At 36.2% G+C, this 27,691-nt stretch overlaps 1 protein-coding gene across 3 annotated transcripts in view; it reads right to left on the reverse strand.

The window, feature by feature from the left end:
* The window catches only part of NAALADL2 (N-acetylated alpha-linked acidic dipeptidase like 2), a 1,546,902-nt gene that overhangs the window by 580,385 nt on the left and 938,826 nt on the right, over positions 1 to 27,691 (reverse strand). For all 3 annotated transcript variants that reach the window (XM_027540660.1, XM_027540668.1, XM_027540650.1), the window contains one exon: positions 18,638 to 18,788. In XM_027540660.1, coding sequence (XP_027396461.1) covers positions 18,638 to 18,788 — 151 coding nt within the window. The remainder of the gene's footprint in view (positions 1 to 18,637; positions 18,789 to 27,691) is intronic.

A 27,691-nucleotide genomic window follows, 5' to 3' on the forward strand; every position in this document is an offset into this window, starting at 1 on the left:
AAACGAGAAGAAAGGCTTGCAGGAACTCCTATGCTTAATAGGAAGCTATGAGGGTATTCCCTAATCCTATAGGGGTGTAAGCCCATAAGTCACAATCTTTGTGGATATTCAGGTGGTATTGCTTCATGTTACTCAGGTATCTAGAAAAGAAGGATCATTACCTGACTTATTTCCACCAGACAGAGCTAGTTTTACATGCAAAAGAGGTTCCAAAGTCAGGTTTTTAAGCAGTCCACATTTATACTCCTCAAAAGTCTGACACTGAGAAGGTTATCTCTCAGAAAAACATAATATTCCAAAGATTTAATTTTTCAATTCTCACTGAAAAATTTAGGGCCAAGTGGCTGTTGATAGGCAAAACACAAGTAGAGCACATTTTTTTTTTTCATCCAAGATGCATCCTTCAAATGAAATCATATGGGACTGAAATTTACAATGCCAGCAGTTTGAAGCAAATGCAATAACACTTTAAAGTAGCATTACAAGATTTATTTTTACATACTTAAAATTCAAAAACTCTTCAGAGAATACTGGAAGTAGAAAATGTTTACTTTAGGAGCACTCAACTATGTTTTGGTTCAACACTAAACCATAAAAGAATTCATGAAGCATCCCCAACATGTGGTTCTTAGAGTCTGCTTTGTAAATAGATTTTAAATAATTCAAGTGGTAAAAACGACAAACAATCTTCAAGATTATATACAGAAACAGTCTCATGGATGATCTAAAACAGAAGATAACCACCAGACTTCGTATAAAATCACATTGTTTTAGCAATTTACTCTGTAGTGTTCATCCAGTAGGCTGCTCCTTAATGATGGAAGTCCTTTATAATAGCCACATGTGGCTACCGAGCATGTGAGATAAAAACACTATGACTACATTTTATGTTTTATTTAATTTTAATTAGTTTAATTTAAAATTAAATGGCCATACAGGGCTATTGGCTGCTATAATATGCAGTGTAGCTCTAGCGCTTCTAACTCATGACCACGAATGGAATTAAAGCCAGATTTCTGTGGTGGACATAGTAATGTCCTCTCCAGATGTTCCATGGTAATGTTCCATCCTGTCAAGGAACATTCTGTCAACCTGCTGCTATGAGGGCTATGAACATACAGCCACCAGCTGTTAAGACTTCGAAGTTGTCCTTAGTCACAGGAATCACTTTGCCAAGTGGAATACCATTCTTGGGGAAGCACACACATCCAAAGACTGATTTCAAAAGAGGCATATGGGTCTGTGCATTTGATCCACTAATGGTCAGTCCTGATAGACCATCTATTCCCAGTGGTGGCACTACTGTTCAGTCCACATTCCCCTCAGCCCCATCCCCCCTGCATCCCCCTCTTTCCCACAAGTTTTCATCTCTAGTAACTATTCTGCCACATACATAAATGCTCTGTCAGTACCTGCTTCTGGAGAACCCAACCATTGGCAATCCCTAAGAATCAATACAAATTTTAGAATAACAGCTAAATTAAAAAAAAAAAAATAGTACCTCTAGTTTACTTTCTCCACTTTTAGTCAAAATAGTCACTTGAAGTCCTTTCCAAAGAAATTAGGCAAGAAAGATAAATCAAAGAATCTGGATCAGAGAGAAAGAAGTATAAGTGTCTCTATTACAGATGTGTACTGTGCTAAGTCACTTCAGTCATGTCTGACTTTTTTCTATCCCATGGATTGTAGCCCTCCAGGCTCCTCTGTTCAAGGGATTTCCCAGGCAAGAATACTGGAATGGGTTGCCATTTCCTTTTCCAAGGAATCTTCCTGACCCAGGGATCAAGTCCATGTCTTCTGCATTGGAAGGCATGTTCTTTACTGCTGAGCCACCAGGGAAGGCCTGTTGCAGATCATATGATATATCTATATCTATCCCTTAAAACTTCTCCAAAATACTCTTACAATAACTAAAGTTATTCAATAAAGTTATAGAATACAAAATGAATACTGAAAAATCAGTTGTGTTTCTACACACTACCAATAAACTACTGGAAAGAAAAATTTCATTTATAAAGCTTCAAAAATAAAATAAACACTTAGAAATAAAGATCTATATTCTGAAAGCTATCAGGCACTGATAAAAGGAATGGAAAGAAATATAAAAAGACACAAATCAATAAAAAGTTAACCCACTTTCTTGGATTAGAATAATTAGTATTGCTAAAATATCCACAATACCCAAAGCAATCTACAGATTCAATGCAATCCCTGTAAAAATTCCTATAAAAATTCTAATGGCATTTTTTCACAGAAATAGAAGAAAGAACAGTAAAATTTGCATGGTACCACAAATAATCCCAAATAATCAAAGCAATCTTTTATAAAGAAAAGCAATCCTGGAGGTATCATATGCTCTGATTTCAAACTATACTACAAAGCCATAATAATCAATACAGTATGATACTGGCATAAAATTAGATACTTAAATCAATGGGACAGAATAGAGAATCCAGAAATAAGCACACATTTATAAAGTCAATTTATAACAATGGAGCCAAGAATAACAATGGGGGAAGGGTAGTCTTCCCAATAAGTCCTGCTGGGAAAATTAGATATCCATATACAAAAGAATGAAACTGGACTTTTGCTATAAGCACCACCCACAAAAGTTAACTGAAAATTTTTAAAAAAACTTGAACACAAGACATGAAAATGTACAACAGTTAGAAGAACACATAGCAGGTAAATCTCTTTACAATGGTCTTCACACTGATTTTTCAGATTTGACACTGAAAGCAAAGGCAATGCAAACAAAAATAAAGAAATGGAAGTACATCAAATTAAAAAGCCTTGCACAGCAAAAGAAATCTGTCAACTAATGAAAAGGCTATGTATTGAATAGGAGAAATATTTAAAAACATATTGGTGAGGGACAGGGAAGCCTGGCATGCTGTAATTCATGGGGTCGCAAAAAGTCGGACACGACTGAGCAACTGATCTGATCTGATCTGATCTGGTAAGGAGTGAATATTCAAAATACATAAGGAACTCATACAATTCAACAGCAAATAAAAAAAAAGTCTGACTAAAAATGATAGAAGACATCAAGAGACACTTTTCTAAAAAAGACAGACGTGAGATCAATAGGTATAGGGCAAGATGCTCAGCATCATTAATTATTAGGGAAATGTAAATCAAAACCACAAATATGATATCATCTCATACCTGCTAGAATGGCTATTATCAAAAAGAAAATAAATATGTTGATGAGGATGTGGAGAAAAGGCAACTCTCATATACTGTTAGCGCAAATGTTAACTGATTCAGCCACTATAAGAAACAATATGGAGGCCCCTAAAAAATTAAAAATATGATGACCATCTGATACAGCAATCTCACTTCTGTATATATATCAAAAGGCAACAAAGCACTATTTTGAAAAGAGATTTCTATTCCTATGCTCATTGCAGCAATATTTATAATAGTCAAATTACAGAAACCACCTAAGTTTCAGTATAGATAAATTGATAATAAGTAGTGTTGAGGGGAAAAAAAAAAAAAAGACTGCTATTGTTTTTATGTTCCCTTAATTATTCAGTATTGAATGCAAAACTAGACTATATCGACCTTTATAATTTCACATATAACATTAGTTATATTAATGATATTTTCTCTAAAAAATATTTAATTTTGTCAGTAGGAAAATCTCTTCATACCATAGTTTATAGACTCTGACCACAGCAGATAAAAAAAGCATGAACATTGGCTGGAAAGGGTGAACTTAAGTGTTATGATCAGCATGGTATATTATTTCTCAGGTTTACTTCTATTCTTTTATATCCTCTATGCTCAGCTATTAAGTTCCTTGAAAAGGTGGGTTGTACTCATGATAGTAACAACAATTTGAATCTTTGAGAAACCTAATATGATGCTTCTATTTTACAATTTAAAGCTATCAACTATAAAGTCTAATAAAGTTCATAAAATGACAAGTTGTGAATATATTCCTCTAAAATAATTCACATATATTAATGGTTGAAAAATAAAACTTAGGGTCTTTTGTTCTTGTTGTTGTTGTTGATCGTCCTTACTTTCTTTGTTTAGTTGATTCATTGTTCAATTTATTTAGTTTATAATATGCAATTTCCATTTTTATAGGTAAGTGTACAAAACTACTCTGGAAGACAACTGCCAACTGCAAACAATTTAATCTAAGTTTGTTCTGAGGTTATATTGATACAGTCTAAACCTATAGATAAGTTTTATAATTTTACTATCATATTTTATATTTCAACTTCAACTTACCCCTCCCAAGCATATGTTGAATGTGTCAGGAAAACAAAGACACTTTGTTGATCATTAAATTTGAATCATAGATCTGATATCACACCAAACTGCAAATATCATTTGCCTAAGTTTAATAGCTGATGCGAAATTATACAGTGGAATTCCCATTATGTTAGAAGTTAGATAACCTTGGATTTAAAGGTGATTATGTTAGTCAAATCATTGATTGAGGCCAAGTTTCTCTAAGGATCAGTTTATTTGCCTATCAAGTTGGGCCAGTAAAAGCTGTCCTGTTGAAAGACACTGTAAAGAATAAGTACCAAAAACATATCAAACTAATTCAATCACTGTTTCAATTAACTTCCTATATGCACTGTAACAGAAACATATTTGTAAATTATTTTTTAAAGCAGTGGACTGTATTATCCTCTTAGAATCACCAATTTTTGTGAAAACTGATTTTTAAAGCAAAAAGACAAAAAAACCTGATTGTCTGTATTGACAGAATGTGTGTTAATTTAAAATAGAAAGTTCTGAGTACAATAATAAGTAAAGAACATTCTGAGCATTACACGGTAGACTAATTTCCTAAGAATAATAATCAATCGAAAATGTCTCTTAAAACTATAATCTTAGACTTTTCGACAAACAGTTGGAAATTTTCAATTTTTTTGGAACCAAGAAATCCATGGAAACTTATATTACCATTATATTAAATAAACTTTAGATTTTTTTAAAGGAGTAGCTTGAATTTAAATAGTCTATTTTTTCAATATGTTGCAAATTAAACTTCTTAAAAAAATTCACATTGTTTAATAATGAGCCACTCTTTGAGTGGATCTAAGAATCAAGCTGAATAATATGTCATGTTAAATAGGAAGACTTTAGGAAATGTACAAGAACCACCAGTCACAGTAAAATAGTAAGAATACAGACACTTTTATTTTTTGCCAACTAAGTGACAAGGCATTTTATGCTGTGAATATCTAACACTCTGCTTTGACAACTAGGCACATATTTATATTTTTGCTTTTCTGGTTCAACATTGTCTCAGTTGATTTAGTGCCAACTCAAGTCAGTCTTTCAACATTTGTCCAGGTAACTGGACCAAGAACATCTGGTGAAGACTTGTCACGAATTACAGTGATATTCTTTATTCTTTGAATGGTTTTGGTCGGCAGAGGTAATGTTGAGCAGAGAGCAGGTAAACAACACACAGATCCACTGAATTGTAACACTGGGAATATTAAATAAACTGTGTGGTTTGATACACTTCACTAGAGTAAAATGACTGAAACGAAAGAATTTAAAACAAAAAGAAAAGCAAAACAGGATTATAACTAATAGAGAACATGGCACAGATATAAAGCTTTAAATCAGGATAGATTTTAGGAAATAAGGTGTAAGGAGAACCAAGTCTAAGTCCAGATAAAAAGAAGTATCTTGTGTTTCAATTAAGTAGTAGTCCAGAGATTAACCAGGCAGTTATCTGGAGATGATAATAAATTTAAAATCAACTTTATGGCTTACAGAGTTTTCAGAAGCTACATTGTTAAGGGAAATAATATGGAAAGAAAACAGATTTCTAATTCTTAATACTATTTCTAGTCTTTCAGATGTCAGATAATCTTAATACTTAGAAATCGGGATAGGATTTTCTTTTCTTTCTTTCAACATAATGAAAATGGAATACTCCTTAATGATATCAATTTCTCACTTCTCTATTTTAAAGCTCACCCCATAGCTTTTTGATTCCCTCCATTTCAAGCCAAACCTTATGCCCCCAATTAATGATTTTAAGACAAGCACATTTTTTATTATAACTAACCACAGATATTTTAAAAATAACCAGTTACTGTAAATGTCAGTTCTTATGCCTCATTTATCTGAGTCCCTAGATAATGTGATCAAGTTTCTTTTGCCTCAATTTTGAGAATAAAACTGTGCTACTTATACCCTAAAGCCTCTTAGAATTTTAAAAGTATATAGTTTTAGGGAATGAACTTTGCTTGAATTACAGTTTAATGCATTAAAACACTCCTGACAAGTTGGTGGAAGCACTTATGATAAAGTCTGATAGTTTGAACACTTAATCTTTGAAATATTTAATAAATTATCAAAGGAATAAGAGATTAGATTAGATTCTGATATCCTAATATCTTATATGTAATTTCAAAGCTGTTTGAATCAATGCAATCTCTGATATTTTGAGTGGTAAAAGAGATGTGAGAGAGTTGACAAAAGCATTTAAGGAGGAAAAACTGTATGCAAGTGCTTTTTCTTAAAAAAAAAAGGAGTTTTAATTAGGTTAATTAAAATTAGGATAAAACCTAGGATCAGAATCATCAGACAAGCAATCAGGGACCTAGAGATTATCATAATAAGTGAAGTGAGACAGAGAAAGACTAAAATCATGTGATCTAATTTATTTGAGGAATCTAATAAAAATGATAAAATGAACTTATTTACAAAACAAAGCAGACTCACACACCTGAAGATCAAACTTATGGTTACCAAAGGTGAAACACGGGCTGAAGTAATAAATAAGGAGATTGAGACTGACATATACACACTACTATATAAACAATAGATAACTAACAAGGACCTACTGTATAGCAAAATGACTCTACTCAGTATTCTGTAATAAACCATATGAGAAGAGAATCTGAAAAAGAATGGATATATATATATAATTCACTTTGTTGTATACTTGAAATTAACACAGCTATATAAATCAATTATACTTCAATAAAAACTTCAAAAAAAAAATAACTTGTTCACTCAACAAATATTTACTAATAGCCTGTTGAGTACAAATATTTGATTGAGGATCAGGAATTCATTGTTCCCCAGTCCTGAGTGGTGTGGAGGCAGCAATACAAGATGATGTGAAAGAACAGTATCATGGTGCCACAAAATTTAGGTCAATAGCCACAGTGGTCCAACTCAGATGTGGTAGATAAAGGATGTAAAGGTTCTCCGGCTCAGTGACTCTCAAAATTCAGTTGTATCAGAATTACTAAAAATGTGTTAGAACAGAGATAACTGGGACACTTCCTCAGAGTTTCTCTTTAATTATGAGGTGCAGACCAGAATTTTGCATCCTCTTACAAACAATCTTGTGAGATACGTATTAGTGTAATGCTTTTTATTGTGAAGAGAAAAAGACTCAGAGTAGTTAATTAACATGCCAAATGAAGCTAAATCCTCATTTATATTAAAAAGAATGATGAATCATCTTCTGTATTACAGGGACAAGGATTATTTTAAAACTTTTACTCTCTTCTCTGATTCTACAATAATCAATAAATATTTGGATATGCAAAGGCTCACTGAGCAGAACTATCTTACAAGAAGGCCAAGCATTTGTTTGAACAGTCAATTTAGATTATACATTGTAGCAAAGTGCATCAACATTTTTGTTTAAAAAAAAATGTACTTAAACCTACATAAAATTGTGGCATGCTTCCCAGAAATAAAAGGGAATGAAATACTAATAACTGCAACCATAAATAAATATCACAGACATTATATTGAGCAAAAGAATCTGTACACAATAGAATATATACTTCATGTTTCCATTTATATGAATTTTTAAAATTCTGTACCAAGCTAGGTTTGGTGATGAAGAGTTACTCTGAAGTGACCCAGAGGACTTTTGGAAATGATGGGAATGTTCTTATACTAAATAGGTATGGAAAGTACATGGCTGTATTCTTTTGCCCATTAAGATGTATCTGTTTCAATTTATAAAAATTTTATCTGAAAAAATATGGTTATAAGGAGTGTGAGGGGATATACAGACAAAACAAAAATATTAGTATAATTGATGAAACTGGTTGAGATATACGGGAGGTTCATTTTACTATTCTCTTTATTTTGTATATATTAAAAAAAGAGAGACAGAGTTCGAAATAACAATGTGGGAAGATACGTCCTTTCAGATACACATCAACTCTACAACGACATGTGGAATAAATCTTATGAAAAGGGACCTGAACACTGGGTGTACGAAGACTCCACAACAAAGTGTAAAAGGACAGTTTTAAGATGAGTAGAGATACAATTTCATCAAGCAGAAAAAAATCATTTCAGAAAACCACAATTGGGAAGAATCACAAACAACTGGATCTTTAACCCAAGAAACAGGGATCAAGCTCCATATTAACCCTCCCAACCCTGAGATCCTGCACAGGAGAAAAAAGCCCACAAAATATCTGGCTTTGAAAACCAATGAGAAGTATGTGCAAGAAAGCTACAGAACCCTCAGTTCAGTTCAGTTGCTCAGTCGTGTCTGACTTTTTCCGACCCCATGAACTGCAGCACGCCAGGCCTCTCTGTCCATCACCAACTCCTGAAGTTCACCCAAACTCACATCCATCAGGTTGGTGATGCCATCCAGCCATCTCATCCTCTGTCGTCCCCTTCTCCTCCTGCCTCCAATCCCTCGCAGCATCAGAGTCTTTTCCAATGAGTCAACTTTTTGCATGAGGTGGCAAAGTATTGGAGTTTCAGCTTTAGCATCATTCCTTCCAAAGAATGCCCAGGACTGATCTCCTTTAGGATGGACTGGTTGGATCTCCTTGCAGTCCAAGGGACTCTCTAGAGTCTTCTCCAACACCACAGCTCAAAAGCATCAATTCTTCGGCGCTCAGCTCTCTTCACAGTCCAACTCTCACATCCATACATGACCACTGGAAAAACCGTAGCCTTGACTAGACGGACCATTGTTGGCAAAGTAATGTCTCTGCTTTTGAATATGCTATCTAGGTTGGTCATAACTTTCCTTCCAAGGAGTAAGCGTCTTTTAATTTCATGGCTGCAATCACCATCAGCAGTGATTTTGGAGCCCCCCAAAATAAAGTCTGACACCGTTTCCACTGTTTCCCCATCTACTCCCCATGAAGTGATGGGACCAGATGCCATGATCTTCGTTTTCTGAATGTTGAACTTTAAGCCAACTTTTTCACTCTCCTCTTTCACTTTCATCAAGAGGCTCTTTAGTTCTTCTTCACTTTCTGCCATAAGGTTGATGTCATCTGCATATCTGAGTTTATTGGTATTTCTCTCAATAATCTTAATTCCAGCTTGTGTTTCTTCCAGCCCAGCGTTTCTCATGATGTACTCTGCATAGAAGTTAAATAAGCAGGGTGACAATATACAGCCTTGACCTACTCCTTTTCCTACTTGGAACCAGTCTGTTGTTCCATGCCCAGTTCTAACTGTTGCTTCCAGACCTGCATACACATTTCTCAAGAGGCAGGTCAGGTGGTCTGGTGTTCCCATCTCTCTCATAATTTTGCACAGTTTATTGTGATCCACACAGTCAAAGGCCTAGGGAATGAAAAACAGAAACCTAGGGAATGAAAAACCTTTTGTTAAAGGGCTTGTCCACAGACTAACTTGATCTGAAAATCAGCACGAAACACATGAACTATAGGTAAAGGGGACCCACTTCCTAATCCTGAATTTTATGTCAGGGAGGAGGAAACTAGGTGGGATGCTCCCTGGGGACTGAGATACTGATGGAGACCATTTTGTGATCCCAGACTACTTTGATAATGTCAGCATTGAAAAGCAGTATTTTGGAATTCTCTCCATAAACTGTTAGAGACAGTGGGCATGGACCCACTGAGAGTCCTTTCTCTCCCAGCACCTAAGTCAGACCTCAGAAAAAATCTAAGGAAGAGTCCTCTTCACCAGTGTCCCACAGAAGCCACAAGACCCTCAGCTATTCCAAGGGCAAATCCCACATAAAAGCATCTCATAGCAGCCACCACTGGGCTCCACCAAAGGAGGAAGATGCAGAGTCCACATAGGTGACACTCCTTGATATCTGGCTCTGGAGTTGTTTGTCTGAGGCAGGATTGTATGTCTGAGCCTCACAGTATCTCATAAATAAGACCACTCCTTTAAGACTGGGAGAGATAGTTAACCCAATCTATAAAAATAGCGAATTAGACAAATTGAGGAGAAAGAGGATTATGTTCAAACTGAAAGAACAAAACAAAAATCTCAGAAAAGAACTAAAAGCAACAGAGGTAAGCAATCTGCTGATAAAGATTTAAAAGTAATTGTCAAGAATGATGCTTCACTGAATGTGGAAAAACAATGACTGAACAGAATGAAAGCCTCAACAAAGAGACAGAGAATATAAGAAGGTATCAAGAGAAGGTATAACAGACCAGAAGAGTTCACTAGAGGGATTAAATACTAGAGAGGACAGATCACTCAGCTGGAAGACAAAACAATGGAACTCAGTCAGAGCTGCAAAATGAAAGAAGAAATTTAAAAAAAGAAAATAGGGACTTTTGAAACAACAATGATCAGGATAATATTTATATTATTATTGGGGTCCCAGAAAGAAAAGTGAGAAAAAGAGCCAGAAATATTATTTAGGGAAATAGTGGCTGAAAATTCTCTAATCCAGGGAAGAAAACAGACATCAGGTCCAGAAAGCCCAGTTCAGTTCAGTTCAGTCGCTCAGTTGTGTCTGACTCTTTGCGACCCCATGAATCGCAGCACACCAGGCCTCCCTGTCCATCACCAACTCCCGAAGTTCACCCAAACTCATGTGCATCGAGTCGGTGATGCCATCCAGCCATCTCATTCTCTGTTGTCCCCCTTCTCCTCCTGCCCCCAATCCTCCCCAGCATCAGGGTCTTTTCCAATGAGTCAACTCTTTGCAGAGTTGCAAATAGCATGAATCAAAAAAGATACGTATGAAGATACAATTAAAATTGTAAAAGTTAAGGATAAAGAGAAACTTCTAAAAGCAGCAAGAGAACACAACTTGATGCTTACAAGGGAAATCCCATAAGAATATTTGTAGATTTTTCAGTAAGAACCTTACATGCTAGAAGGAAGTGGTGTGCTATATCCATCATGCAGAAAGAGAAAAAACTTTCAACCCCAAATTCTCTACCCAGCAAAGTTAACATTCAGAATTAAAGGAGAGATCAAGGCTGTACCAGCTAAGCAAAAACTAAAGGATTTCATCACCACTAAACTGGTCCTGCAAGAAATATTAAAGGGATTTCTTTAAGTTCAAAGGAAATGGCATTAGTTAATATGAAAATATATGAAAGAAAAAAAATACCTTATTGGAAAAGGTAAATATATAGCAAAGTTCATAAAATAATTGTTAATAAGGTAGATATAAGAATTACAAGAAAAAAAGTAGTAAAATTAGCTAAAATTACAATAATTAAAAGACATAAAATAAAGATGTAAAATGTATCATCAAAAATATAAAATGTGTATGTGCTGGGGAGAGAGTAGAAAGGCAAAGTTTTGAAATGTGTTTAAATTTAAGTTGCTACCAACTTAAAATAAGCAACACTCACAAGAATGTTATATGTAAATTTCACAGTAACCCAAGGAGGTCAAAAAATTATTGCAAGTATACAAAGGAAAATGAGAAAGACATCTAAATATAACACTAAAGAAAGAATCCAATACACAAGGAAAGAGAGAAAAAGAAAAAAGATAACAGAATCACAATAAATATGTGTGTGTGTGTGTGTGTGTGTGTGTGTGTGTATTCTTAGTCATGTCTGACTCTTTGTGACCCCAAGGACTATAGCCTGCCAGGCTCCTCTGTCCATGGGGATTTTCCAGGCAAGAATACTAGAGAGGGTTGCCATGTCCTACTCCAGGGGATTTTCCCATACCAGGGATCAAACCCAGGTTTCCCACATTGAAGGCAGATTCTTTACCGTCTGAGCCAGCAGGGGAATCCGAGAATACTGGAGTGGGTAGCCTGTTCCCTTCTTCAGGGGATCTTCCTATTCCAGGAATTGAACTGCAGTTTCCTGCATTGCAGATGGATTCTTTACTAGTTGAGCTACCAGGGAATCCCCAAAAAGTACATACCCATCAGCAATTACTTAAAATGCAAACAAACTAAAGGAACTAATCAAAAGATGGAGTGGAAAAATGGATAAAAAACAGGACCCATCTATTTGCTACCAACAAAAGACTCACTTTATAAGAAAGGACACACCCAGACAGAAAATGAAGGAATGGAAAAAGTATATTTCATGCACATAGAAATTAAAAGAAAACTGCAGTAGCTATTTTCACATTAGACAAAAATAGACTTTAAAGCAAAGACTGTAAGAAATGACATAGAAGAGCATTACATGATAATAAAAAGGTAAATCCAGCAAAAAAAATACTGAAACCCAACAGAAGAGCAACATTCAGAAAACTAAGATAGTGGCATCTGGTCCCATCACTTCATGGCAGATAGATGAGGAAACAATGGAAACAGTGATAGACTTTATTTTTTTTTGGGGGGTGGGGGGTCCGAAATCATTGCAAATGGTGACTGCAGCCATGAAATTAAAAGACACTTGCTCCTTGGAAGAAAAGCTATAACCAATGTAGACAGCATATTAAAAAGCAGAGACATTACTTGGCTAACAAAGATCTGTGCAGTCAAACTAGCATTTTTCCAGTAGTCATGCATGGATGTGAGAGTTGGACTATAAAGAAAGCTGAGCACCAAATAATTGATGCCTTTGAACTGTGGTGTTGGAGAAGACTCTTGAGAGTCCCTTGGACAGCAAGGAGATCCAACCAGTCAATCCTAAGGGAAATCAGTCCTGAATATTCATTGGAGGGACTGATGATAAAGCTGAAACTCCAATACTTTGGCCACCTGATGTGAAGAATGAACTCATTGGAATAGACTCAGATGCTGAAAAAGATTGAAGGTGGGAAGAGAAAGTTATGACAGAGGATGAGATCATTGGATGGCATCACTGATTCAATGGAAATGCATTTGAGTAAATTCTAGGAGTTGGTGATGGACAGGGAAGCCTGGCATGCTGTAGTCCATGGGGTCACAAAGAGTCAGACATGACTGAGCAACTGAACTGAACTGAAGAGAAGAGCACCAAGATACAAAAGAAAGTATTTTTGATCTTAAAGGGAAAATTTTAAAGCAGAACAATAATAATAGGGGACTTTAATCCCCTACCTACCTCAATGAATATACTATCCAGACCAAAAAAAAAAAAAAAGTGAAAACATTAAATTAAAATAATACATTAGATAAGATGAACTTAATAGATATAGAGCATTCCATCCAAAAGCAAAAGAATACACATTCTTCTTAAGTACACATGGAACATTTTCTCAGATAGATCACATGTTGGGTCACAACTGCATTTCAATAAACCGAAGAAAAACTTCCTCCAACTGTAATGGTATAAAGCGGTCTTTGAAAAAAGCAAAAAAAAAAAATCTAGAGGCAAATGAAAATAGAAATACAACATACCAAAATCTATGGAATTCAACAAAAAATTGTTCTAAAAGGGAAGTTCATAATAATTCAGGCTTCCATCAAGAAACAACTACAAAAATACCAAATAAACAATCTAACTTTATACCTAAAGGAACTAGAAAAAGAATAAATGAAGCCCACAATTAACAGAAAGAAGAGAATAATAAAGATCAGACAGAAGTAAATCAAAGAGAGACAAAAAATAAAGTGGGAAAGATCAATGAGACTAAGAGCTGGTGATTAGAAAAGATAAAATCTACAAACCTTTAGCTAGACTAACCAAAAAAAAAAAGAGAGAGAGAGAAAGAAAAGAAAGAGGATACAAATAAATAAAATTTAAAAATGAAAGAGAAGTTATAAATGTAACCACATAAATTTGAAGGATAAAATGAGACTACTACCAATAATTAAATACCAACAGTTTGACAACCATGGATAAATTCCTAGAAACAAAAAATCTTCCAAGAAGGAAAAATAAAGAAACAGGAAATCTGAACAGAAATTACCAACAAGGAGACTGAGACACAAATTAGAAAATCTCACAACAAACAAAAGCTGAGGCCCAGAGAGATGGCTTCTTTGGCAAACTCTACAAAACACTCAAAGAAGATTTAATACTTATTCTTCTCTCAATATTAACACAAAATATTCAAAGATGACTTAATACTTTTCTTCCAAAAATTGAGGAGGAAAACATTCCAAAGCATTTACAAGGCCAATATTTCCCTAATACTAAAACCAGCCAAGGACACCACAAAAATGAAACATGCATGCCACTATCTTCAATATCTACAGATACAAAAATCTTCAACAAATTATTAGCAAGTCAAATCCAACAAAACATTAAAAATATGTACATCTTGATCAAGTGGGATTTATTCCGGGGAAGCAAGGGTGATTCAACATCTACAGAAAACCCATGTAATACATCACGTTAACAAAATGAAGAATCAGAATTATAAGATCATCTCAACAGATGCAGAAAAAGCATTTGACAAAATACAACACTCTTTTAACTGCTAATAAAGTGGGTATAGAGAGAATATACCTCAAATAGTAAAGGCCATGTATGACAAATACACAGCTAATAACACACTCACTCATGAAAAATTAAAAGAGTTTTTCCCCTAAAATCAGGAACAGGGATGCCCACTCTTGCCACTTTTATTCAACATAGTACTGAAAGTACTAGCTACAGCAATTAAGCAAGAAAAGAAATAAAATTCTCTCAAATCTGAACTGAAAAAGAAAACTGTCTTATAATATAATGAAATATAATGTCATCTGCAGATGACATTGTATTATACATAGAAAATCCTAAATACCCTACCAGAAAGATGTGAGAATTAAAAACTAAATTCACTAAAGTTACATGTTACAAAATCAATATACAGAAAGCTGTGACATTTCTATACATTAATAATGAACTATCAGAAACAGAATTAAGAAAACAATCTTTTACAATTCAGTTCAGTTCAGACGCTCAGTTGTGTCCAACTCTTTATAACGCCATGGACTGCAGCACGCCAGGCCTCCCTGTCCATCACCAACTCCCAGAGCTTACTCAAACTCATGTCCATCGAGTCAGTGATGCCATCTAACAACTCATCCTCTGTCGTCCCCTTCCCCTCTGGCTTTCAATCTTTCCTAGCATCAGAGTCTATTCTAATGAGTCAGTTCTTCGCATCAGGTGGCCAAAGTATTGGAGCTTCAGCTTCAGCATCAGTCCTTCTAATGAATATTCAGGACTGATTTCCTTTAGAATGGACTGGTTGGATCTCCTTGTTGTCCAAGGGACTCTCAAGAGTCTTCTCCAACACCACAGTTCAAAAGCATCAATTCTTTGGTGCTCAGATTTCTTTATAGTCCAACTCTCATATCCATACATGACTGCTGGAAAAACCATAGCTCTGACTAGATGGACTTTTTTGGCAAAGTAATGTCTCTGCTTTTTAATATGCTGTCTAGGTTGGTTATAGTTTTTCTTCCAAGGAGCAAGCATCCTTTAATTTCATGGCTGCAGTTACCATCTGCAGTGATTTTGGAGCCCAAAATAATAAAATCACTCACTGTTTCCATTGTTTCCCCATCTATTTGCCATGATATGATGGAAACAGATGCCATGATGTTGGTTTTCTGAACGTTGAGTTTTAAGCCAACTTTTTCACTCTCCTCTTTCACTTTCACCAAGAAGCTCTTTAGTTCTTCTTCGCTTTCTGCCGTAAGGGTGGTGTCACCTGCATATCTGATGTTATTGATATTTCTCCTGGCAATTTTGAATCCAGCTTGTGCTTCATCCAGCCCCATATTTTGCATGATGTACTCTGCATATAATTTAAATAGCAGGGAAACAATATACAGCCTTGATGTACTCCTTTCCCAATCTGGAACCATTTACAATTACAATTTACATCAAAATAATAAAATACTTAGGGAATAAATTTAGCCAAGTACATGAAGGATTTGTACACTGAAAACTGTAAGACATTGATGAAATAAGAAGACATAAATTAACGAAAAAATATTCTGTGTTCATAGATTGGAAAAATTAATATTATTAAGATGCCCATACTATGCAAAGCAATCTGCATATTCAATGCAATTTATATCAAAATTCCAATGTCCTATCTCACAGAAATAGAACAAACAATTCTAAAACTTCTATGAAAACGCACAAAAAAAACCTGAATAGACAAAACAAACTTGAGGAAGAAGTAAAAATTGGAGATATCATATGTGCTGATTTCAAGCTATACTACCAAGTGATGGCAATCAAAACAGTATGATACTGACATAAAACCACACACACAGGTCAATGGAACAGAACTGAGATCTCAGAAATAAACCCATCCATATATGGACAACTGATTTACAACAAAGGATCAAAGAACAAACAACGGGCTAATTATAGTTTCTGTGACAGAGTGGGTAAAACTGAACATTCACCAGCAGAAGAATCTTACACCACATATAAAAATTAACTCAAAATGCATTAAGAACTTGTATATATAACCTAAACCATAAAATTCTTCAGAGAAAATATTGGCAGTAAACTCACTAACCTCAGTCATTTTATTATTATGTCTTTTGTTGATCTGCTCCAAAAGCAAAAGGAACCAAAAATAAAAATAAACAAAAGGGACCATATTGAACTAAAAAGGTACTGGACATGAAAGAAACCATCATCAAAATGAAAAGGCAACCCACTGAATGGAGATTTTTGCAAATCATATAACTGATAAGGGGTTAATATCCAAAATATATAAATGACCCATGCAACACAACAATACAGAAAACAAACAACTCAAATCAAAAATGGCCAGAGAGTCTAAATATTTGCATACATTATTCGCAACATTTTTTTGAGTTGAAGTTATTTCAAATTAAAAATTATTTTAAAAAATCATGCTGAGATTCTCAAGACAATGGCCAGCACTTTGCTAGAGATGACTGAATTCTACATTTATTAAATGACCTAAGTCAAAAATATATAAATAGTAACTGTTGACAATGAGGCAATTTACCAGCTTAAGCAAAGTATTCATCAACATTTGCTTTTCAGTAGCGCTGTAGAACAGTGCCTTGCAGCAGAGTTAGCTGCTACATGCAACCTCCTGATACTGAGGTAGTACAACCCAAGGCAATCAGAGCATTTGCAAATGAGAGGGCTTAACTGACATTTTTGGTGAGGTCTGAGAATTGTAGATGGATATCTATTAATTTTAACTTGAAAATTGCAAGAATGAGAGTGAACTGTACAAACTACAGAACAGTGAGTTCCCAGAGAAAATTCTTACATGGATTATTAAAGGGGTGTTTTAGTAGACAAAGTAGTACTTAACAAACCCAACAAAATTCATAAAATTATAATTCATATTTGATTTAATTTACTTCCTTCTTGGAGAAAGTTATTAATTGGTAAAGTTAATTATATACAAAGGGAAGTTAGACTTAAGAAAGATGCTTTTAGTCTTTTGTTATATCTTGTGGAAAACAAAGAAAATATTGATGGGACACATGGATAATTACATGAATTTTTTATTAGCTTAATTCCTGACTGAAGCATCACAGTTAATGGGTTAGTATTACCCTGGAAGGAGGTTCAAAGAGCTTTTCCTCTGCCAAGCTTGTGCATACAGAATATTTGTCAATGACACATTAGACAGAAGTTCAATGATGCAGTGAGCACCTGCCAAAATCACAGTTGTTTCTCTTTGCCACATGACCCCCACTGTAATAAACACAGCTTGCTGGGAAAGAAAAGGATGTTTGATGCAAAATAGCCACGTCTATGCTGCCAAGTGGCTGGACAAACAAATGAGAGCCCTTCTTTTAGGGAGCCAGAGAATTTAATCATGTCAACTCTAGTCCTATCCAGCATTATTTCCCATAGCTTCAGGGCTTCCCTGAGAGCTCAGTTCGTAAAGAATCCAGCAGCAATGCAGGAGACCCCAGCGATTCCTGGGCTGGGAAGATCCGCTGGAGAAGGGATAGACTACCCACTCCAGTATTCTTGGGCTTCCCTTGTGGCTCAGCTGGTAAAGAATTCACCTGCAATGTGGGAGACCTGGGTTCAATCCCTGGGTTGGGAAGATCCTCTGGAGAAAGGAAAGGCTACCCACTCCAGCAGGTATTTTGGCTTGGAGAATTCCATGAACAAAGAATCAGACACAACTGAGCAACTTTCACTTCCATTTTTCACAGACACCTAACTTGAGCATGTGTAGCCCTAGACTCTGGGCTTCAAGTTATGACAATAACTCCAAAATCATAGATATTTCATGCTTCTAGGTAGATGCATGTGTTTTCCACCTATATGGAGTACTTGTCCCACATGGTGTTAATTTATCTTATCAGTCCATCAATGACACTTAAAATGTTTTCTCTCTGTTTACTATACTGTAAGTTATTGAGACAAAAATCTATTACAGACTTTTTCAAGTTTTATTCTGGGGCAGTCTATAATTTTGAGAAGATAAAACATTTATTTTTTGAAATATGGAATGGTAAGAATTCTTCAACTTTATTATTTTTTAATTACTTTAGGTAACATGTACTTATAAATTGCAACCTTATAATGCTTACAAGAATAATAAGGATTAATAGTAAACTTACCAATACTTGGATAACCGGGTGTAGAAGGGTCTCCTCCTGGATTCAGTGATACCATGAAGGTATTATAGCTAAGATTTGCAGTCTTTGGTAAATCACAAGGATCAATATATAGAAGAACACCTCCAAATCCAGTTTTTTCCAATAAGGAAAGCTAAAAGAAGAGAACAAATTTTTAAAAATATTTTCATATGCATTATTAGTTCATATACTGCCACTTTATAAAGTCACTACAATTAGATGACTCTCTTTACTACTTTTATTTTCTTGTAAAATAGGCACATTTCAGATATCCTCATTATCAAATCTCAGACAGAGTTATCCTACTGGCTTCTTCCTTTTTCCTCTATTCAACAATATTCAAGCTGCATTCCTATAATGTTTATATTTTATTCCAGTGACTGTATTTAGAATTTCTTCACTTTTCAGTTGTCCACATACATCTAGAAGTTTTCACTTCTGTGAGAGCAACAAAAGATCTACCACGGACAAAGTTCCATTGCAAAAGGAGAACTGTTCTGACTGCTATCGTGTCCTTCCTGAGAGCAGAAGACACCTACAGGACCTTGATATATTTCCTCTAGGACTGAGCCTGTCACACGAGTTGCTAAAATGTTGAAATACTTTCACACTGGCAAACAGCCACTTCCCTGATCCTCCTGAGAGCTCCCACTGTACTAGTCATTCTGGTCTCTGCCCTGGATGTTCCAGCCAGATGTCTAAGACAGAGCAACTAATAGGCATATACAGAACCAAATGAGGTGCCTTCTTCTGAATGGTCAGGTCCTGTTCTGTCTCTATCATTAAATACTTTGAAAATAGCCCGATTACCTCATATGAACATATTTCACTCAAAGGTTCCTCTCTGTTCTTCTTTACTAATAGAAAAGTAATAGGCAGATGAACTTGTCATTCCAGGTTCTCTTGTTTTAACTTGTTAAACTATATTTTTAGGGCAAAGAACTTATTAATCTTTGCATGACTACTATGATTTATACAGTAATGATCATGATTTGCAAGACATGTTTATTTCCCACTAAAGAGGAAAAGTAATTAGGGGGGACTAGGGAATAATGACTGGTGATAGAAGCAAGGTCCGATGCTGTAAAGAGCAATATTGCATAGGAACCTGGAATGTCAGGTCCATGAATCAAGGCAAATTGGAAGTGGTCAAACAAGAGATGGCAAGAGTGAATGTCGATATTCTAGCAATCAATGAACTCAAATGGACTGGAATGGGTGAATTTAACTCAGATGACCATTATATCTACTACTACAGGCAGGAATCCCTCAGAAGAAATGGAGTAGCCATCATGGTCAACAAAAGAGTCTGTAATGCAGTACTTGGATGCAATCTCAAAAATGACAGAATGATCTCTGTTCGTTTCCAAGGCAAACCATTCAATATCACAGTAATCCAAGTCTATGCCCCAACCAGTAACGCTGAATAAGCTGAATTTGAACAGTTATATGAAGACCTACAAGACCTTTTAGAACTAACTCCCAAAAAAGATGTCCTTTTCATTATAGGGGACTGGAATGCAAAAGTAAGAAGTCAAGAAACACCTGGAGTAACAGGGAAATTTGGCCTTGGAATACGGAATGAAGCAGGGCAAAGACTAATAGAGTTTTGCCAAGAAAATGCACTGGTCATAGCAAACACCCTCTTCCAACAATACAAGAGAAGACTCTACACATGGACATCACCAGATGGTCAACACTGAGATTATATTGATTATGTTCTTTGCAGCCAAAGATGGAGAAGCTCTATACAGTCAACAAAAACAAGACCAGGAGCTGACTGTGGCTCAGATCATGAACTCCTTATTGCCAAATTCAGACTGAAATTGAAGAAAGTAGGGAAAACCACTAGACCATTCAGGTATGACCTAAATCCCTTATGATTATACAGTGGAAGTGAGAAATAGATTTAAGGGCCTAGATCTGATAGATAGAGTGCCTGATGAACTATGGAATGAGGTTCGTGACATTGTATAGGAGACAGGGATAGAGACTATCCCCATGGAAAAGAAACGCAAAAAAGCAAAATGGCTGTCTGGGGAGGCCTTACAAATAGCTGTGAAAAGAAGAGAAGCGAAAAGAAAATGAGAAAAGGAAAGATATAAGCATCTGAATGCAGAATTGAAAAGAATAGCAAGAAGAGATAAGAAAGCCTTCTTCAGTGATCAATGCAAAGAAATAGAGGAAAACAACAGAATGGGAAAGACTAGAGATCTCTTCAAGAAAATTAGAGATACCAAGGGAACATTTCATGCAAAGATGGGCTCGATAAAGGACAGAAATGGTATGGACCTAATGAAGCAGAAGATATTAAGAAAAGGTGGCAAGAATACACAGAAGAACTGTACAAAAAGATCTTCACAGCCCAGATAATCATGATGGTGTGATCACTGACCTAGAGCCAGACATCCTGGAATATGAAGTCAAGTGGGCCTTAGAAAGCATCACTACGAACAAAGCTAGTGGAGATGATGGAATTCCAGTGAAGCTATTTCAAATCCTGAAAGATGATGCTGTGAAAGTGCTGCACTCAATATGCCAGCAAATTTGGAAAACTCAGAAGTGGCCACAGGACTGGAAAAGGTCAGTTTTCATTCCAATGCCAAAGAAAGGCAATGCCAAAGAATGCTCAAACTATCACACAATTGCAATCATTTCACACAGTAGTAAAGTAATGCTCAAAAGTCTCCAAGCCAGGCTTCAGCAATACGTGAACTGTGAACTTCCAGATGTTCAAGCTGGTTTTAGAAAAGGAAGAGGAACCAGAGATCAAATTGCCAACATCTGCTGGATCATGGAAAACGCAAAAGAGTTCCAGAAAAACATCTATTTCTGCTTTATTGACTGCCAAAGCCTTTGACTGTGTGGATTACAACAAACTGTGGAAAATTTGACAGAGATGGGAATACCAGACCACCTGACCTGCCTCTTGAGAAATCTGTATGCAGGTCAGGAAGCAACAGTTAGAACTGGACATGAAACAACAGACTGATTCCAAATAGGAAATGGAGTATGTCAAGGGTGTATATTGTCATCCTGCTTATTTAACTTATATGCAGAGTACATCATGAGAAACGCTGGACTGGAAGAAGCACAAGCTGGAATCAAGATTGCCAGGAGAAATATCAATAACCTCAGATATGCAGATGACACCACCCTTATGGCAGAAAGTGAAGAGGAACTCAAAAGCCTCTTGATGAAAGTGAAAGTGGAGAGTGAAAAAGTTAGCTTAAAGCTCAACATTCAGAAAAGGAGGATCATGGCATGCGGTTCCCATCACTTCATGGGAAATAGATGGGGAAACAGTGGAAACAGTGTCAGACTTTATATTTTTGGGCTCCAAAATCACTGCAGATGGTGATTGCAGCCATGAAATTAAAAGACACTTACTCCTTGGAAGGAAAGTTATGACCAACCTAAATAGCATATTCAAAACCAGAGACATTACTTTGTCAACAAAGGTCTGTCTAGCCAAGGCTATGGTTTTTCCTGTGGTCATGTATGGATGTGAGAGTTGGACTGTGAAGAAAGCTGAGTGCCGAAGAATTGATGCTTTTGAACTGTGGTGTTGGAGAAGACTCTTGAGAGTCCCTTGGACTGCAAGGAGATCCAACCAGTCCATTCTGAAGGAGATCAACCCTGGGATTTCTTTGGAAGGAATGATGCTAAAGCTGAAACTCCAGTACTTTGGCCACCTCATTTGAAGAGTTGACTCATTGGAAAAGACTCTGATGCTGGGAGGGATTGGGGGCAGGAGGAGAAGGGGATGACAGAGGATGAGATGGCTGGAGGGCATCACTGACACGATGGACGTGAGTCTGAGTGAACTCCGGGAGTTGGTGATGGACAGTGAGGCCTGGCGTGCTGCGATTCATGGGGTCGCAAAGAGTCGGACACGACTGTACGACTGAACTGAACTGAGGGAATAATGGAAACTATGACTAAGTCATACTGAGTGTAGACAGTTGCTGCTTATTGTGTGACTCTAAATAACACCTATGTTTCACTTCCCATTTACTGCTTCTTTTGTTTATTGAGTTTTACAGTGGACTAAGCAAGCCTTCCCAGGTGGCTCAGTAGTAAAATAAATAAATAAAAATTGCAGTCCATGGGGTCGCGAAGAGTCGGACATGACTGAGCGACTTCACTTTCACTTTTCACTTTCATGCATTGGAGAAGGAAATGGCAACCCACTCCAGTGTTCTTGCCTGGAGAATCCTGGGGACAGGGGAGCCTGGTGGGCTTCTGTCTGTGGGGTCGCACAGAGTTGGACACGACTGAAGCAAATTATCAGCAGCAGCAGCAGGCAATGCAGGAGACATAGGAGATGTGGGTTCTACCCCTGGGTCAGGAATATCCCCTGGAGAAGGGAAATGGCAACGCACTCCAGTATTCTTGCTTGGAAAACCCCATGGACAGAAGGGACCGGTAGGTTACAGTCCATGGGGTTGCAAAGAATCAGACATGACTGAATATGCATGCAAGCAAGGCATCAATTGGGTCTCAAACTGGACTACACCAGGAGGGTAGGAATCATGCTTGTCTTTTGTATGACTGTCTATACACTTTGTATATAGCAGGCACATAGTAGGCATTTAAGACACTAAATAAAAGAACAAATGACACACATGCTGATGTGGCATAACAACCACGTAAAGCAAAGAGAGCTCTGAGAAAATATTTGGGATGTACTTCAATTAGAAAAGTAAAACATATGAATATAGTAGAATTTTAACTACATATAGGAAATAACATGTAGAAAAATAAATGATGCTTGATGTAAGTATGCTACATTGATTGCATCTTTCCGACTCCTTTAAAAACATTCTGTATTTTTCAATTTTTAAACAAATAATGAACACGAATGAATTTTTATAATAAGGATAAAAACCTAACACTGAGAACCAAAGCTAAGTATAGTTGACTCACGTGTATACTTCCTATAAGAAACTAATATGATCACACTTCTGTTTTTTCCCACCAATGTTTTACTGAAAATGGGTAAAGGATTCAGGGAGAGAGGAAGAATGAGAGAGAGAACAAAAGAAAAAATATATGTGAATAAGAGGGCCAGATTTAACATTGACTCTTCAAATGCTCAGATTGAAGTCCTTAGGGAAGGCTGCTAATGTTTAGATGCTGAAATTACTATTCTCTAAAAGAATAGTCAATGAAACGATTTTGAATGTTCTGCTTACTACAGGAGAAAATATGAAGAAAAAACAAAATGAATGTTTCTAGAAAGCAATTTTTAAAAATACTAGAAATTACTTACTTATTATTTATTATTATTTAAAGCAAATAGTGACCATTAGTGAGAAAGAGATGCACATCAACAAAACAAAACAAAACAAAAAGTCAAAAAGCAATTCCATTATCTTACATGTCAAGTGGCAGCAAATATTAACATGCTGATGTTTCTAGATACCTTTATTAGGGCTTATGCACATTCACACATATATTTACAAAATACCTATAAAAACATTAATCTGCAATATGTCTTTTTCACTTAGTATATACTAAACATGTGTCCATGTTGATAAGTACACTTATGTATCACTTTAATAGATATATACTATATATGAGTGATATAAGTAATATATATAAACTCCATCAAATATTAGTAACCAACTCCTGATTATTGATCACATTATTTTAAAAATGATATTACAAACTTCCTTATAGCTGTATCATTGCATAAATACCTGTTTTAATGAAATATATTTTCACATGTAGATTCTCGAGGTCAAGGTACTCCTGTTTTTATGATTTTTAAAATAAACTAGTTTCCTTCCAGAAAAGCTATTAAAAGTTATTTTCTTACCAATAGTATATGTGAGCATTTGTTGCCTATCATTATCACCAACACTGAATATTCTTACTTTTCCAAAGATATTTGTCAATACGGCCAAAATTTAGTTCTCCAAAAATTTTTCATCATTAATGAAGTTAAATGGATATTTGTTTGTGATTTTGTTTAATGTTATCTTTCCTCCTGAAAAATTACCTGCTTGTGAAAAACTATTTTCACAATTCCTAGGCCATTTATCCATTTATAACTACTTAATAATTGTCATTGTCATACAGGTAATTGGTATCATTGGATTATGGAGGTAATGAGGACAATGTCTTTGCTCTTAGGAAGCTGAGTTTACCAGTGGAATGATGGATAGTTTTCACTTTGAGTTATTGCTGTTGAGTCACTGAGTTGTGTCCAAATCTTCGTGACCCCATGGACTACAGCATGCCAGGCATCCCTGTCCTCCACTATCTCCCAGAGTTTGCTCCAATTCATGTCCATTGAGTCTATGATCCCATCAACCATCTCATTCTGTGTCACCCCCTTCTCCTCCTGCCTTCAATCTTTCCCAGCATCATGGTCTTTTCTAATGAGTCAGCTCTTTGCATCAGATGGCCAAAGGACTGGAGCTTCAGCTTCAGCATCAGTCCTTCCAGTGAATATTCAGGACTGATTTCCTTTAGGATTGACTGGTTGGATCTTCTTGCTGTCCAAATGACGCTCAAGAGTCTTCTCCAACACCAAAATTTGAGAGCATCAATTCTTCGGCACTCAGCCTTCTTTATGTTGCACCTCTCACATCTGTACATGACTACTGAATAAAACCATAGCTTTGACATAACAGACCTTTGTAGGCAGAGTAATGTCTCTGCTTTTTAATACATAGTCCAGGTTTGTATAGGTTTCCTTCAAAGGAGCAAGTGTCTTAATTTCATGCTTGCAGTCACTGTCTGCAGTGATTTTGGAGCCCAAGAAAATAAAGTCTGCCTCTGTTTCCATTGTTTCCCCATCTATTTGCCATGAAGTGATTAGTCCAGATGCCATGATCTTAGTTTTTTAAACGTTGAGTTTTAAGCCAGCTTTTTCAGTCTCCTCTTTCACTTTCATCAGGAGGCTCTTTAGTTTCATTAGAGTGGTATCATCTGCATATCTGAGGTTTTGATAGTTCTTCTGGAAATCTTGATTCCAGGTTGTGATTCATTCAGCCCAGAATTCTGCCAGATGTACTCTGCATATGTTAGGTGACAACAAGCAAAGTGACAATGTACAGCCTTGTCATGCTCCTTTCACAGTTTTGAACCAGTCAGGTGTTCCATATCCAGTTCTAACTTGTTTCTTGATTTGTATACAGGTTTCTTGGGAGACAGATAAGGTGGTCTGGTATTCCCATCTCTTGAAGAATTTTCTACCATTTGTGGTAATCCACACAAAGTGAAAAAAGGGAAAGTGAAGTCGCTCAGTCGTGTCCGACTCTTTATGACCCCATGGATTGTAGCCTACTACACTCCTCCGTCCATGGGATTTTTCAGGCAAGAGCACTGGAGTGGGTTGCCATTTCCTTCTTCAGGGGATCTTCCCAACCCAGGGATCAAACCTGGGTCTCCCACATTGTAGGCAGACACTTTACTGTCTGAGCCACCAGCGAATCCACACAAAGGCTTTAGCATTTAGTATTTAGTCAATGAAGCAGAAGCACATGTTTTTCTGGAATTCCCTTGCTTTTTCCTATTATCCAATGGATGTTGGCAATTCAATCTCTAGTTCCTCTGCCTTTTCTAAACCCAGCTTGTATATGTGGAAGTTCTCAATGTATGTACTGCTGAAGCCTAGCTTGAAGGATTTTGAAAATAACCTTACTAGTATGTGAAATGAGTGCAATTTTATGGTAGTCTGAACATTATTTGGCACTGCCCCTCTTTGGGATTGGGATGGAAACTGACCTTTTCCAGTCCTGGAAAAGTGGCCACTGCTGAATTTTCCAAATATGCTAACATAATGAGTGCAGCATTTTAATAGCATTTCACTTTGACTCTAACTCTAATTAACTGGCAAGGAATGAACAGCAGGAAAAGAATGTGAGGATAGACTCAGCATCAGTGGAAAGTGATTCTATGAGAGATCACTGTTTTGGACAAAGAAAGGGAATGATGATCCACAGTATTTTTTTTTTTTCAATCTGCTTTAGTGGAATATCAAATATGTTCAAAAATCTCTTCTAAAAAGATGCTGATGATAATAATTTAATCTTTATGAAACAGTGCTTAAGTTTATTTTAGTCAAAAATCACATGGAAGAGTTACATGTTTTTCTTTTCTGATTATATTAGGTAGTATGTTGAGATCCCTTTTATAAAGAATATATATCATGATATACTTCTATACCTCATGGCCAATTATGAAGCAAAGTGGTTTATTGGAAACCTATCTTTGGTTAGAGTTGATTACCTCCCTACACCCTTGAAGAGACAGTTTTATATATGAACCAACCTCCTCTTCCTGTCCTCTGCATACAATAGTTGGACCTGAAGTGGACACCTCTTCGATTTTGTCAAATCTGGTTTCTGACTCTACCCCTCACTGGCCATCATAGAGCTCTTAAATAATTAATTTAATTCAATGACAATTTTAGAGAGGGTCTATTGCTGGATTTCCAATAACACTGACAACCGAAGAAACTGTTTACATTATATCAAATTTTAAAAATGTTCCTTTGCATTGTTAGCATTACATTTTGAACCTGATAACATGGAGGTTGCCTAAAATGCTCAAAATATCTCCCATTTTGGTGAGATTATATTTTTAACAACACATTCAAAGAATGCCAATGACAAAAAGATGAAACCAGCTGTCACTGTGCTGTTTGATGGCAGACTGTCCCTTGGTGCACAGGTGAAAGTCATTAGCTCTGCATAGTCCCTCTCATAGCTTGAGACCTAGACTGATGATTATACTGGGGGTCTGATACCTGACGAGATAGGGCGAGTGTCAAGCCAAGATTCTTGACATTAAACTTCAACTGTCTTTTGCTTCTCTTTCTCAAGTATATATCTGATAAGCTTGGGGTCCTTAGTTCTTGTAAACTAAGACAACATTTGACATAAATAGGGCCAACTGGAACTTAGAAAGGAGAAAGCAAAAATGAGTCAGGCAGAGGGTGTTAGGCCTGAGTATTGTATGGTAACCGAGAAGCAGGTCACAGCCTCTGGCTAATGTGGTGCATTGACCCACAAGGCTATG

The sequence above is a fragment of the Bos indicus x Bos taurus genome, chromosome 1 (assembly GCF_003369695.1).
Source record: "Bos indicus x Bos taurus breed Angus x Brahman F1 hybrid chromosome 1, Bos_hybrid_MaternalHap_v2.0, whole genome shotgun sequence".
NCBI classification, from domain to species: domain Eukaryota; kingdom Metazoa; phylum Chordata; class Mammalia; order Artiodactyla; family Bovidae; genus Bos; species Bos indicus x Bos taurus.